Below are 15,253 nucleotides of genomic sequence, written 5' to 3'. Positions count from 1 at the left end.
AAGAGCATCATTTCCAAGTGCCTTGCCTGGTTCACTCAGAGCTGAGGCAGAGCTTTGGGGTTCCAGATCAAGGAGAAATGACTCCATCAGGTTATTGTTGTTTGCAGATTAAAACAGCAGAGCTGTCTGCAAGTCAGATCCAGAGCAACACTCGGCGGCTGGTGGAGCAGATGAGTGTGACCAGGACCCAGGTCGAGGGAGACGTGCGGCGCATCCAGAAGTTCATCCAGCAAGTTAGGAACTTCTTGTCAGGTAGCTCTGCCAGCTGGAAAGTATGTGTGTGTGGGCTGGTTTGTGCATGGAAAAAATCTAGTTCTTACAGTGATCACAGAATCATTGAGGTTGGAGAAGACCTCCAAGATCATCACATCCAACCTGTGACCTATCACCGTCTTGTCAACTAAACCAGAGCACTAAGAGCCATGTCCTGTTGTTCCTTGAACAGCTCCAGGGATGGTCACTCCACCACCTCCATGAACAGCCCCTTCCAATGCCTGACAACCCCTTTTGTGAAGAAATTCCTCCTGATGTCCAACCTGAGCCTCCCCTGGTACAGCTTGAGGCCATTTCCTCTTGTCCTATTGCCTGGGAGAAGAGACCAGCCCCCACTTGTCTCCATCCTCCTCCTCACAGGAATTGCTCTCAAATATCACCTCTAAAAAGGTGAACTGAATTAACAGAAGTGGGAAGCTGTGGAGGAGATGCTCTTTTGTACATAGCACAGGCAGCAGCTCACTCTGAGTCCTGCTCTGTGTCTTCTCCAGGGCTGGAGGACAAACCTGTCCCCACAGCTCTCCAAGGATTTGCCAGTGGCAGTGACCCAATGCAGAGATATTTTCTGGCCACACTCACTGATCAGAGACAGACAGATGACCCTTCTCTGGAGCAGACTATTAATCAGATGAGAATTCCTTGTTGTCCTACCAAGTGATGGGATGACTTATTGTTCACAGCCAGATTGTAATAACATAATGAGCCTCATGAGCATTAGCTGAAGACAAAAACCAGGTCATTTGATGCTGCCTGGTGTTAATGATGAGTGAAGATGTTTCTGAGCTAATCGCTGGGCTAATGTCCCTCGGGCTCTGGCTGCTTCTGATTTATTAACTTTTATTTGTGAAATCAAAAAAGGCTTGTCTTGAAACACACCCTCATTTGCTCAGTGAGGTCTGCCTGACTGTGCTCTGGGCTCAGCCATGGTGTTCTCATTGCCAAATTAAAGGTATCATTGCAGTCCTTTCCTGGAAGTTTTGCTGATGTGAACGAGAAGTACATTGAATTCAAGGAGATTAATTCAGGGTGGATCCTGGAGCTGTCTGAAATGAGGAGACTGTGCGTGAGAGCATGCACAGCTGGATGTCTGCCCTCCTCCTCCCTTGTGTTTGCACTCCCACCTTTCTCCTCTCCCATCCCTGATGCTGGCTGTCTGTTTGCTCTGCAGACAAGGACACAGATCCTGCCATTCTCCAGGAAATCAGTGAGTCAGTTCTCTCCCTACGTCTCCCCACGGATGCTGCTGCAGTCCTGAGGAAAATGACTGAGATCCAAAAGTTGGCAACTCAGCTGCAGTGCCCAGAGAGCATCCTCAGCCAGACAGCTGAGGATTTTTTGAGGCAGAACAAGCCAGGTTGGTTGGGGGTCAAGGGCCTTTGGCTGCTGAAGGTCACTCAGCTGCAGTGAACGTGGTGGTTTTCAGCTGGGTTGAAATCTCACTCTGCCTGAGCTGTGCTGACTTGCACAATAGAAAGTTTTAGGCCAGAATCTTCTGTGTCCATCCAGTGCCTAAAGGAATGAGTCTGCAGCCTCTAGACACTTCCCTGGGGCCCCAATATGAATAAGTTTGGCTGCTGAGAATAGATCCTGTTAGAGACACCAGAACAAGAGGAATGGAGGCTTTTCCCTTATCTCAAGTCCCTGTGTTGGGAGATGACAGGGTTGCCCTGGTATTACTTGATATTGGTGACCTACATCCTAATTGCACAAGTGAGCATGAGGAGATTAAATGGGCTATTTGTTTTCTGGGTGAAAGTTGGGAGGATTATCCTATGGTCCCCTAAAAAGTAATTACAGACTGTCCTTGTGAATTTGGAGTATCTACTTTGTCACATGTTGACTTGCAGTGATATCTCAGTGAGAAGGTTAGTGGGATAAGTGTGTAAACTCCTTGATGGTGTCTGACACCTGCTTAACCTGCTGGAAGTGATGAGACAAAGGAGTCTGGCTTGCTACAATGGTCCCACTGTGAGCAGAAAAGTACTCACTGAAACTGGTTCAGTGGTTATTGCTTTCCCTTTGGTCCTTTTTCATGCACCACTAGAAAATAAATGTTTCTGACTTGTCTGAAGGGAAGGTGTTTCTCTCCCTTTCTCAGTTTGTCTCTTTTGCTTGGGGCTGTGAAGTGGAACTAACACTTCTGTTGAAAGGGAACCTGCTGGAGACCAGACATGTGGGTTTGTGGCTTTTGGGGGAGGGACATCATGACCTTCTCAGGATCAATCCTGTCTTGCTTCTCAAGATTCCTTATTTTACCTTCCAGTCCATGCAGCTACCTACACTCACTCCTGGTTGTTTCCCACATTTCTCCAGGAACCGAGCAAATGCTGTGGAGGGCAACGTGGAAGAGGTGGTGAGGAATCTGCAGCAAGCAGACAGAGTGCTCCAGGAGGCTCAGGACACTATCAGAGGTTCTAGCTTTCCCCTTCGCTTCATCCGTGAGCGCATCGATGAAGTAAGTGGTGCCCAGTGACTTCCCAGTAACAATCCTGTGCCCTGATCACCTTGGAACTTCCCTCTTGTGGAGTCCTGCACCAGCCCAGCAGGGATGTAGGATCTGGAGAAGCTTTGCTGTAAAAGTGTGCCTTGACTGTGTGTTCTTCAGACTCCAGTCATGGTCTCTGCTGGAGCCTTGGCTGTGCAGGGAGCAGTCCCTGTGTGCTGCTGAGCCCCCAGGTCTGTGCTGTGACCATCAGCCAGCAGAGCTGGTCCCTGCAGAGGAAAATCCTTGTGATTTCCCTCTTAACATAGAGCACTGTGCTTTTATCATAGAATCATAGAATCAACCTGGTTGGAAGAGACCTCCAAGATCACTGAGTCCAACCCTACTGTGGTCACTAGACCATGGCACTAAGTGCCACATCCAGTCTCAGCTTGAAAACCTCCAGGGATGGTGAATCCACCACCTCCCTGGGCAGCACATTCCAATGCCTGAGCACTCTCTTCCTAAAAAATCTCTTCCTCCTTTAGATCGAGGCTGTCCTTGGTCCAGCCGAGAAGAACGTGGCATCCATCGCGGGGCAGCTGGATGGGCTGGCAGAGAAGTTCTTGAAGCTGCAGCTTGAGGTCAACCAGAACCACCTGAGGGCCACTGATGCACAGCAGACAGCAGGGACAGCAGAGCAGCAGGCCAGGAGGGCCCAGCAGGTACTGGTTCTGGGGTGTCACAGCTGTGCCCCACTCCCTGCTGGCACCAGCCAGCCCAGCCAGCTGTGTCCTGGCACATCTCTGAGCAAGGCAAGGAGGTTTTTGTGTTCAGGTTGTGGCTCGTGTGCTGGCACGTCACTTCTTGTTCATCAGCTGCAGTATCCACTGCTGAATTTTTCCAAGGCCTTTCTCACCCTGAGCTGCAGTGTGAGCTCAGCCCAGAAAGCCAATGGAATCCTGTGCTGCATCCACAGGAGTGTGGGCAGCAGGGCAAAGAGGTGATTCTTCCCCTCTACTCTGCTCTGGTGAGACCCACCTGGAATACTGCACACAGTTCTGGTGTCTTCAACATAAGAAGGACATGGAACTGTTGGAGCAAGTGCAGAGGAGGCCACCAAGTTGCTAAGGGCACTGGAGCATCTCCCTGTGAGGACAGGCTGAGGGAGTTGGGGCTGTTCAGCCTGGAGAAGAGAAGGTTGTGTGGAAACCTCAGAGCAACTTGTCACTCTCTGAAGAGCCTACAAGGAGCTGGAGAGGGACTCTGTGTTAGGAACTGCAGGGACAGGACAAGGGGCAATGGGTTCAGACTGAAGGAGGGGAAGCTTAGGTTGGATATCAGAAAAAAGTTTTTTCCTGTGAGAGTGATGAGACACTGGCACAGGTTGCCCAGGGAGGCTGTGACTGCCCCAACCCTGGTGGTGTTCAATCCAGGCTGGATGAGCCTTGAGCAACCTGATCTAGTGAGGAGCTGTCCCTGCCCAGGGCAGGGGTTGGGACTGGATGATCTGTAAGGTCCATTCCAACCCTTAAATTCTTTGATTCAATCCTAATGCCCTTTGCTGAGTAGCCCCTGGAGCTGTCAGTCAGCCTTTGAGTGCATTTCAAACTGTCACACATTTGCATGATACAAAGCTCTAATGCATTATCCATTTAATATTTAAACTGGATTGAACATTGGAAAATCCTCTTCTCCACAGTCTCTTTGCTTGATCCTACCTGTGCTGTTTATTTGCTTTTCCACAGGCTTTTAAACAAGTGAAGCAATTGTACACAGAGGTGAAGAGCAAGATGGAGCAGAGCCCAGTGCTGGGAGAGCAGGGCAGCAGGGTGCAGGACATAAGGAATGAGGCACAGGATCTGCTTGAGGAAACTTTGGCCATCATGGTCCAGATGGAAAGTAAGACTCGATGTAATCATCTCATGCACTGGGGAAGAGCTTTGGAATCTCACAGTGGGAAGGGAAGAAATTAGGAGCAAGACAGTGTACTTTTGGCAGTGAGATGGTGAGATTTGGGCTGCATCTGGTGGTTTTGGGCCAGAAAGCTGAAGAGTTTTCAAGGGTGCCACCAGGGAAGGGAACCCTCACCTGGAAATGCCACTGTGCCCCCATTTTCCTCCATACACTCCCTTCCATTTTTAAGCATTCAAAACTAAAGGCTTTGCTGAGACTACTTGTGTTGGAGGGTTGTTTTGAGGGGGAAAATGAGGAAATGCAGAGGTTGGTTTTTTCACCCCACCAGAGCTGTGCAGGAGGGAGGGGAAGGCTCAGTGCAGCCTGTTGGGGAGGGCAATGGCTATGATGCTTGCTCTTTGTCTGATCATTGTTTTATGCCCTCTCTCCTCAGCTTTAGAGAAAGAAATTCAGGAGAGAAACAAGGCTTTGCTGGCCAAATCAGCCAGGCTGTCTGGGCTGGAGGAGCAGGTGGGAAGGATCCGAGATGCCATCGAAAGACGAGTTGCCTACTATGAGAGCTGCTCTTGAGCAAGTCACCACGCTCCAGAGGCATCTCCTGCCTCCTCTGCAGACACTGACTGCTCTATTTATTCCCATTTTCCAGCTGGAGTTTTCATGTGCCCATTATCACTATTTTTAGCAAATTGAATTTCCGTACCTCTGGAAAATAGCTGCACTGAACCAAAGGAGCAACCCCATGGAGAGGGTTGGACTGGCTGAAGCTGCCCAGTGGTTGGAGGAGAAAGGGGGAGAGACATCATCTCCCATGGCACAGAAAAACATTCCCAAGTTGTTATTTCCAGAGGGGTTTATAAACCAAGACTTTTTTTTATTTTATTTTTCTTGTTTTAGGCAATTCAAGCTCTTTAAGCTGAATTTCACTGTTCAAATTAAAACCCTCATGTGGGATCTTTTACAGCTTTTTATCTCTGCTGCAGTTAATCCTTCAAAGTTGCTTCAGTACTTCCCTCCTTGGTCATACCTGAAATAACCAGATTGTAGAAACAGAGAATTGTATTTCCCTCTATACAACATACCTATATTTGTGCAAGTAAGAGAAACACAATCTCATCCTCGAAGGTGAAGTCAAATATCTTGTTTGACTTTCTGCCACAATCTGCTTATTTACCATGGAACACTTTGCCAGGAGAAACACCAGTGGGAGCAGGTCGTGTGGCAGCACAGGGAATGCTTTAGCAGGGGCTTAACAGAGCATTTCCACATCAGATTTCTATGAATAACCAAGAGGCACTTTACAAAACAAACCTCAGCTTTATTAAGCAAGTATTTATTGTGCAATTACAGACTCAGAAGCAGGGAACTGAGACCTTGCTGTGTTATTATCAGACATATGGAAGTTGCTAGCAGGTTGTCTCTTGTTTTGTAGCTGCAGTGAGAGCTGGGCAGCCTGGGCAGCTGGAGGATGTTGAACTCCACAAAGCCTGGGAATAACCAACCCCCAAGGAGTGAGTAGGGTGAAAATTGTAAAAATAACTGACCTGCCACTGAGTAGAACTCTGCATGGCTTTGGTTTGTGGGGTTGATGTTGTGCAGTGCATTTATGCATTGGACAACTAAACAAGATACAGAAAACAAAAGCTTTATAGCACTGAGCAATGCTGTATGGATAATATACAGTGGATATGCTAGCAGGAACCTCAGACTTGCCCTTGCCTTCTCCCAGTTTTAACAACCCAGAAAAAACCCCCTGAGGTCACTGCAGTGATGGATTCCTGGGACTAATGTGCTGCTGTCCCCAGTCTGTTGCTGCTCTCTGAGACTCTGCTGGCAGGACACAGCCTCCTTTCTTGTTTGCACTGGTGATGTCTGGCTTCAGAGTGCAGGAAAGAGTAAATCAGCCCTTCTGTTTCTGCAAGAGAGAGAATTTCAGCTGAGGATTGAACTTTGTTTCTCCAGACTGCTACCAGCAGCATGTGCTCTGTTAATGAGCAGTAGCTTGGGGGTTAGGAGCAGCTTAGATCCCTTTGTGTGCTTAGTTCTAAGGGTTATTACATGACTGATGGTTGGAATGGACCTTTTTGGAGCCTCTACTAGATCTTACTTGCATTGGCCTCTTCTATCATCCTTTGTACATCGCAGTGCTGTTCATACAATCTCATCAGTAGAGACTGTCACAAGAGATGATAGGAAGGAGCTCACTTGATGTAGCTTTTGAGGAGAGCTCTGCCAGCAGGTGCTCACCTTTGAGGAACATTCTTTAGTTCAGGATCTAATAGCAGTGCTTCTTACTGCTCAAATACAATGGAGTACAAATGATAACAGAATTTATCCAAGCTGTGCTCAAACAGGATGAAACTTTCATTATTTTACTCTACAAAATGAGCATCTTCATGCTCTGCTCTCTACTAGCAAAGGCTACTTACACCTTACTTACACCTTACTTACACCTGCCTGGACCAAATCTGGGAAAGGGAATGGCCCTTCAGGCCTCAGAGACATCCTGGCTATGCTCAGCCCTGGATCTCTTGTCAGTCCTTTGCTCATGGTCACAGGTGAAAAACCCTAATCCCAGTTGATGAAGCTGTTTGGATCAGTGTGTTTGCCAGTGAGTAGCTGTGAATAATGGTAGAGTTTGATATGACAGGTCCATGCTTGGCTTCCTCTCCCACATTTCTGGGCAACCCTGTTGTCATGTAAAAGTTGGATTCAGAGTCACTGGATGGGACTTAATGGAAGCTGAGAGATGATTCATTCCTTGAAAGGTGGTTTAGTTCAAGGCTTTTTTCTGGTCCAAACCCCCTGTAAGTCCATTTATTTCACATACAATCCCTCTGCTATTTGTGCCTTTCCCTTTTTTTTCAAGCCCTAATGGGATTAATTAAAAGCTGCTGGTGATTGGATTGCAGAGCACTTACCTCTGGCAATGTAGGGAGCCTGGTGGCTGCTTCCATCACATGATCAAACAAACTCCAGTCTGCCCAGTGCCACAGTGAGACGAGTGTTTACTGGTTTTCATTGGAACAAGAACTTCTGATTTGAAAGGACTGGTTGGGAATGGGAGAATTGGAACAGAAGGAAGAAAACAGAGAAATAACAATTATTTATGATCATTCTGCAGGGGAAATGAAGTTGTTAATGTAGAGAACATGAGCTGCTGAGAGCAAAGCAGAGCTGGGTGGGAATCACTGCAGCAAAGGCAGGGTCTGGTCACTCAGCCCCAGTCAGTAATTGGCACCAGCAGCTTTAACCACTGGGAAATTCAGTTTCTAGAGGCAAATGTGCTCCATGGCATGTGGCAGCAGAGCCTTGGCTCAGAGTGAGCTGTGCCACACAGCCTGGGCAACTTGCCTCACCTGATGCTCATACATGCACAGAAGACACTTGGCTGGGCACAGCTTCCAGCCAGCCAAAGCATTTGCTTCTTCCTTCCTTTCCTCCTTATTCCTCCCTTTCTACCTCCACCTGGGGCTGGCAACTTATGTGCCAGGCAACTCCTTCCAAGTGATGATTATTTCTATATAATTTGTTGGAAGTTATGGCTAATGACTTGGATACCTACTGGGATTTTGCAGGTTTTTTAAGCAGCACTGTCTCGGAGCAGAAGGATGTCTTTGTTTTCTCATGCCCCATGCAGGCTGGGCTGCAGCCACAGGAAGTTCTGGTTGGAGGGCTGTGGTTTTCTGGTAGGACCAAGCTGCTGCCCGTGGGCTGTGGTCCATTCTCTGGGTGGATTTGCAGCTTTTCCTCTCTCATTCCTATGTCTTGCTCCAGCTGAGTTGGAGGGTTTGGACAGGCCTGTGTGGAGACCTGAGGGAGTGATGTGTCCTTGTCTTCACTTGGTGCTGCTGGCTCAGTGGCCACCATGGGTGTGTTGGGTCTGGAGGCCTCTGAGACTTGGATGACAGGGTGAGGACTTTCGGCCGCCGCGTGGCCGTTCATGTGGAGCTTCTTCATGTGGTGCACAACGGCTGCAGCGTTGAAGGCTTGCTGGGAAATGAGACAAAAACCCCTCTGGTGAGCACCTGGAGATGGCAGGTTGGGTGGGATGGACAGACTGTCCCCCTGAGCTGAGGACTGCACTGGGGTGCAGTGCTGTGTGGGTTAGCACTGACTGTTTGCACAACATCTGAAAAGTGGGATGTGCCATTCCTGGCATAAACACCACATTTTCCATTGAGTGCAAACTGCTGATGCTGTTGAAGTTTACGACTGTTTCTACGTGAGGAAATTGGGGGAACAGCTGTAAATTACCTCTCGGTGTGAAATGGAGACAAGAGCTAAACTGTGAATGTGACTATTGAAAATGCTACTGTGCACGTGGTTCCTATGACATCTCTCCCTCTCCAGCTAAATTGGCTAAAACTCTTGATATAAAATGATGTACCAATTTGTCTTCAAGGATGAAAGGGGAAAAAGCTGGATTAAGCTCCCAAAAAGATCTGCTGATGGAGCACCAATTTCATTCCCTCAGTATAAAGGCAATAAGTGATTGGACAAGGATTAATGGGTTCCAACTGAAAGAGGAGAAACTTAGGTTAGATACATGGAAGACAATCTTTCCTGTGAGGGTGCTGAGACACTGGCACAGGTTGCCCAGAGAAGCTGTGGCTGGGCCATTGCTGGGGGGGTTCCAGGCCAGGTTGGATGGGGCTTGGAGCCACCTGGGCTGGTGGAAGGTGTCCCTGCCCAGGGCAGAGGGTGAAACGAGATGGTCTTCAAGGTCCCTTCCAACCCAAACTATTCTGGGGTTCTATGATCCTTTCCCCCTCCCTTTAGCTTTCTTGGCAAGGCCACTATGCCATGATGTTTGTGGTGAATCTTTGCTTTGCAGCAGTGCATATTGGTCCAAACCCCCTATAAACAGTAACTGCATACCATTTCCAATTTGGAGAATCCAGTTTTGGAGGTTCCTAGCTTTTGGGTGCTTACCCATACCAGCTGAAGCCTTGCTTCTTGCTGGATGGCAGCAACTGGTATTTGCTAGTGACATGGCTCTGGGCTCCCAGCAGCAATGACTTACCCTCCATTTGCTCTTTGCAAAGTTTTTCTGAATCTGAGCACTGACAGATGGGTAGATGTCACGGTGAAGGGCTGTATTTCCATTAATCCTGCAGATGGGAAGAGAAGAAAATGGGCTCGTAGGCAGATGGCATTTGTAAGGCATTCCACATTCTGGAAGCAGCTAACTGCTTTGTACGTTCAATCAGCAATAATTAAACCCAAAGGAAAAACAGCAACCAAATGTAACACAAACACACACTTGAAAGCTTGGAAAAGCTTGGGATGGGATTTCTTCTTTGCCTCTGTTTATGGAGGCAGATATGCACAAATTGCATCTTTAATTATTCATCATTTCCTTTCTTTGCACACAAAAAGGAAACACCCAGGGCCAGGCTGAGGCAGATGGTGACGTTAATAATGGGGGTGGGGGAGACTCCCCTGTTCTCAGCTACCACTGAGAATAGGAGTGAGATGTGGGGGTTGGTCAATCCCTGTGGCCACCAGCCACTGCCAGGGCCCTGTCCACTCACCATGGGTGCCTCAGAGCTTCTTCACAGGTAAACCTTGTGGCTGGGTTCTTCTCCAGTAAATGTCTGATAAAATCCTTGGCTGTTTGGGAGGGGTGAAAAAAAAGCAGTGAGAAAAGGTTATTTTCTCCTTCTTCCAAGATGTGATCCTAACGGGATATGGTAAATCCTAGTGGGTAGACATTGCAGAGGTCAGCCCTGAGGTGTCTGTACTATGTGATTGTGCCAGGGGAGATTCAGGTTGGATATTAGGAAAAAAAATCTTTACTGAAACAGTGGTTAAGCACTGGAATGTGCTGCCCAGGGAAGTGGTGGAGTCACCATCCCTGGAAGTGTTCAAAAATGAGAAGATGTGGTTGAGTGGGTATGGTGGGATTCAGTTGAAGGTTGGGCTTTGATGATCTTGGAGGTCTTTTCTGACCCTAATGATTCCATGAGTCTGTGATTACTCCATTCAAGGGAGATGTTTGTAGTGAAAGGCTCCAGAGTAGGCTACACCTTCCACTAGACCAGGCTGATCCAAGCTTCATCCAACCTGACCATGAACATTTCCAAGGAAAACCTAAGCCCACTCAAAGCTTGCTAATCATTTGTGAAATTCAGGGCTACATTAGCAACAGCTTCATGCAAGGATGCTGCATTCCAGGCAGGATGCAAAGCACCCCCAGTTCTGCCAGTACAGCTTGGCTTTGGCGTCATCCATCCCCCCAGCACTGCTGAGTTGGGAGCTCAATCCCACGTCTGGGGGTTTGGTGCTGTGTGAGTGACTCAGTTCAACACTTCATCCTTCCCAGCCCTGCTTAGGCAAGCACAGGGTGTTTGGGGGCTTGGCTGGTGCAGGCTCATGGCTATGGGTCTCAGAGTTTGGGATTGAAGGTGGGAGGAAGGAGGAGGGAGCACAGTGATTCCCAGTGCCAGAGTTTACCTGACTCGGAGATATCATCCCAAAACGGAGACTCGAACTCGTAGTAACCTTCCTTAATCTTTTCAAACAGTTTGGATTCGGTCTCCTCATAGAAAGGAGGATACCCACAGAGCCTGGAACAGAGCAGAAAGTCCTTCAGTGTCATGATCTGTATCAGCACAAGCTCTTCCACAGCTTGAGGGGGTGACAGAGGAGGCTTCTCTATCCCATCTGCCCCTCACAGCGAAGTGTATTGGTGAAGCTGCAGAAAAGAATTAAAAACTTCACTGCAGCAACAAAGCCACAGCTGGTACAGAGCTGAGTGGTGTGGGAGGAAACGAAACAAAAAGTACCAAGGACGATTGAATGATATTTGTAGGCAACGGGATAAAAAAAACAAAGCATAGGATGAGGCACATAATGGAGAAAATGGGATTCCTTTCATCTCTTGTGCTTCATTCCCCACATCCCTTTAATTTCTGTGCCTGTGCAAAGGAGGAACACAGTGCTGCAGAAAAAGAGCAGGTCCAGCACTGCCCCCACTCACACTGCTGCTCTGTAGAGGTGTGGGAGCGATGGAAGAGTTGGGAAACTCATGGAAAAATGAGTGGGATGCTGTTTGCTGTTACTCACAGGATATAGGTGATGACTCCAATGGACCAGCAGTCCACAGCTTTGCTGTATGGCTTCTGGGCAAGGACTTCAGGGGCTGCAGAACAGTAAAACCAGATGGAAATTCTAAGCCATGATAAATTAGCCAATTTTGGGAAGAGCAGGAGTTTGTACACTTGGCCTCTGAGGTGCCACTGCAGAGATCAGCCAGTAACAGCCCCATTGACCAGCTGAATTGGTCTGTGGTTTGTTTATCTATTTTATGCCATTATGGACAATCTCTGCATCCTGAGGTTTACCCAGTGAGCTGTGGCTCCAGCCAATGCAGCCTGGAGGGCATGAAACATAATCCCATTGAGTTAAAATGATTTTTAGAATTTTTCAATAAATACATAGCTCTTGGAATTAGCCTTTGCACTTTTAAGCATTCTGATATTTTTCAGTCTCTACACTGCCTTATAATCCGGTATTTGTGGTCCATGCAGTGCATCTCTGAGTGACATGTTGCTATCTATGTAATCATGTATTTCTTTTCCTTTCCTCTAGGCAATGTGCTGTATGTGAACAGCCTTTTTTTCCAGACAATCCACCAGCACAAACCCATTCCTGATCCTTGGCTTACCCACATATCCTGGTGTCCCACAGGCAGTGGACATGATGCCATTCTGTTCCATTTTTGACAGGCCAAAATCTGTAATCATGATTTTAGAATTCTCTTCAGGAGTCAGGTAAAGAAGGTTTTCAGGCTGTGAACACAGAGTGGGTCAGAGGCTGAAATTGGTGGTAGAAGAATGGAACAGCAAAAGCTCATGGGCCAGAGCAGGTCAAGCTAAGAGCCACAGCAGCTCCCTGAGGTGCTCCTGAAGGTCAAGTCTTACCTTCAGGTCTCGATGAACTATTCCATTCTCATGCAGGTACTTCACTGCTGTCAGGACCTGGTGGATCACCATGCTTGCATCTTTCTCTGTGTAAACACCTCGTTCCAAGATCCGGTCGAACAGCTCTCCCCCAGACACCCTGTGGAAAGGGCAGTTTAGAAGGCAAAGGACTGGGGGAAAAAAATAATTAAGCAAAGCTCATCATGCTTTTGTGTTGGGCAAGCTGATTTTCTGCTCCTTTTGCAACTCCACCATTCCTTGGGCAGAAGTTTCTGTGAGGCTGAGGCTGGTGGATGTTCCTGGGGGTAATTTCAAGGTGCCAGTAAGGATTGTTGGGAATTTGGGTAAGGTTCTGAGGCAAGTCCAGTCAGGACTGAGTTGGAGGCATCCAGTCCTGCCTCCAATCCCCACTACACAAGTGGATATAGAGTTTTGCTTCCTTTAGCTACATTTGCAGTGAGCAATAGCAGTTGGGAGCTCAGAGTACTTTCTCTGCCCATTTTCATTTCTAGAAACCCTGCGTGGCACAGCTTTAATTAGAAATGCTTCTGTCTCTGCCCTGCTAAACTGTGATGAATTAATTTGCATAAATAGATCCAAATCCTGGTTTAGAAACTTGCTGTTAAAAATGAGGATGGGCCAAGACAACATGACAAGTGTCCAAGTTGGTTCCAACCGTGCAGCTCTCGCCTGGGCAGTGAGGGGGTTGGGATGGATCCTGTAGGTGTTGAAATATGTTGCATCACCCTGGAGCTGCCACTCTTCATCCTCTGTGGCCCCCAAAGAAATGGCTGTGCTGATACTTACAGCTGCATGACCAGGTAGAAGTGAGTTGTGCTCTCGTAAATGTCTTCTAAAGTCACGATGTTCTCGTGCTTTATTCTGTAAAGACAAACGTGGGTCAGAAACAAAGCTGGTGAAGACAGAAGTGGCTATTGAAGTGGAAAATCCAACAGTCATCTTGCTTGAATCACCAGTGAAAGTTCACTGGGCTGATCTCCCTCATCCGGTGTGGCAGAGGATGGTTGATGCCACTTGGGGCACCAAGAACCAACCAGACTCTTTATTTTTAAGCAGCTACACCAGAAATATTCCTTGGACTGCAAAAGCATCTGCTTTGGTTCTCCTTTCCTTGTGTGCTGCTCTGCTTCATCTATTTCTATTATATCCCATCCCTGGGAGTGTTCCAGGCCAGGTTGGATGGGGCTTGGAGCAACCTGGACTAGTGGAAGGTGTCCCTGCCCATGGCAGGGGGTGGAATGAGATGAGTTTTAAGATCCTTCCAACCCAAACCATTCTGGGATTCTATGATTTCCTTCTCCAAATCTGGGGCAATGTGCTTGTGTTGGGGTTATAAACCCAGCAAGGAATGGGAGAAAAAATTATCCTATTAATTCACAGTGATAACTGTATATAATTAGTAATTGTTCTTGCTGTAGAGCCACACATCTTAGGAAAGGACATTGGTTCTACTTTACATTAGAGCATGTGTCTACTCACTTTTTCAGCACTGCTATTTCATTCTCCAAGCTGCTGTCCCTTGTGAGAGGAGACTTCTTGATGCATTTGAGAGCAAAGAGCTTCCCAGTGCTTCTTTGCTTCACTAGGAAAACTTCAGAGAAGGCACCTCTGCAGAGAGGAGGAGAAGTTGTATTTCAGTAGATGCTGCTGCTGTGAGCTGGAAAGGAACTTCCAGAGAGAAGAACTAGCAAGAAACAACAGTGTGGTAGTAACTTAAGTGGATGCTGATTCTAAAGCTAGAACTGTATCTCCAGCAGCCCAAACTTAGGGTATTCAAGGCAAGATGATGCAATATGTAGATAAAATCCCACCATTTTCTCTGTAGAGATAAGGTCAGTTCTGCACAGTTCATCATGGAGCTGTGCTGAAGTAGTAGGGCCAAATTCCATGATATAAATCATGTTTCTTCAAAACCTTCATTGTCTTTAGGTATTCCTTCCCTTTCTCTGTTCAGCACTGAGGTCTGAGACAGCTGAGCTGCAGCAGGGACAGCCCAGTGATGTTGCAGTGTGGGTGTATCTCCCAACATTCTGTATCTCTAAGATGCAAAATAACTGGATAACCTCAGCTGATATTTTAATTCAGCATCCAATGTGCTTTCCTTTCTGCAAAGGCTGCTCAAACCTGTGTTCCCTCAGTGACAAAGTGACAGGGAATGTCTTGTACATTCCTGGTCAGAGTTCAGCCATGAGCAGATATTTATAACTTGGCTAAAGCTCCCAATCCTGTTAAAGGTTTGTCTTAGGGAGCTGAACACATGGCTTGGGGTAGTGACAGTGCATACTTTGCTAGGTCAGTCCCTCACAATAATCCTTATCAAACGAGCAACAGATTAATTGATGGCCATTAAATGCAACTTGCCACTGAATCTGCAAAGCCCTGCAAGGAGCTGAGGGCAGAGTGAGGAAAGTGAGAGCTGTGGAAACACCTTTTGGTTGGGATGCTGTGACAGCAAACCCAATAAACAAGGGCAGAAATACTTTATCTCCTGTAATCCACTAACAAATAATCCAGCATCCTGTGCAGGTGGGATGGCTGAGCACAGAGACAGACCCATCTGGCACTGGGGGCTCTGTCTGGTCCTGTGACAGTGGTGATGAGGAGGAGGATTGGGAGCCAAAGGCAGACCCTCACTCAGCTCTGCCCTCCTCTCCTCTCCCTCTCCCTCTCCCTCTCCCTCTCCCTCTCCCTCTCC

The 15,253-nt window shown here is 47.6% G+C and overlaps 2 protein-coding genes across 2 annotated transcripts in view; one reads left to right on the top strand and one right to left on the bottom strand.

The window, feature by feature from the left end:
• Positions 1–5,182, top strand: part of LAMB3 (laminin, beta 3) — a 24,708-nt gene extending 19,526 nt beyond the window's left edge. The window contains 7 exon segments of the mRNA XM_009081034.1: positions 108–252; positions 1,442–1,606; positions 1,609–1,627; positions 2,587–2,728; positions 3,244–3,420; positions 4,444–4,597; positions 5,046–5,182. Coding sequence (XP_009079282.1) covers positions 108–252; positions 1,442–1,606; positions 1,609–1,627; positions 2,587–2,728; positions 3,244–3,420; positions 4,444–4,597; positions 5,046–5,182 — 939 coding nt within the window.
• A 2,383-nt stretch (positions 5,183–7,565) lies between these two features.
• Positions 7,566–15,253, bottom strand: part of CAMK1G (calcium/calmodulin-dependent protein kinase IG) — a 9,362-nt gene continuing 1,674 nt past the window's right edge. Inside the window, exons 2-11 of the mRNA XM_009081033.1 lie at positions 14,038–14,166; positions 13,345–13,419; positions 12,538–12,676; positions 12,282–12,405; positions 11,681–11,756; positions 11,069–11,181; positions 10,147–10,225; positions 9,636–9,723; positions 8,175–8,602; positions 7,566–7,659 (exon numbers count right to left, since the gene is read on the bottom strand). Coding sequence (XP_009079281.1) covers positions 7,566–7,659; positions 8,175–8,602; positions 9,636–9,723; positions 10,147–10,225; positions 11,069–11,181; positions 11,681–11,756; positions 12,282–12,405; positions 12,538–12,676; positions 13,345–13,419; positions 14,038–14,166 — 1,345 coding nt within the window. The remainder of the gene's footprint in view (positions 7,660–8,174; positions 8,603–9,635; positions 9,724–10,146; positions 10,226–11,068; positions 11,182–11,680; positions 11,757–12,281; positions 12,406–12,537; positions 12,677–13,344; positions 13,420–14,037; positions 14,167–15,253) is intronic.

This window comes from Acanthisitta chloris, unplaced genomic scaffold (genome assembly GCF_000695815.1).
Source record: "Acanthisitta chloris isolate BGI_N310 unplaced genomic scaffold, ASM69581v1 scaffold1408, whole genome shotgun sequence".
Taxonomy (NCBI): Eukaryota; Metazoa; Chordata; class Aves; order Passeriformes; family Acanthisittidae; genus Acanthisitta; species Acanthisitta chloris.
The sequence above is the reverse complement of the archived record's forward strand: the minus strand, read 5'-3'. Positions and strand labels throughout refer to the sequence as shown.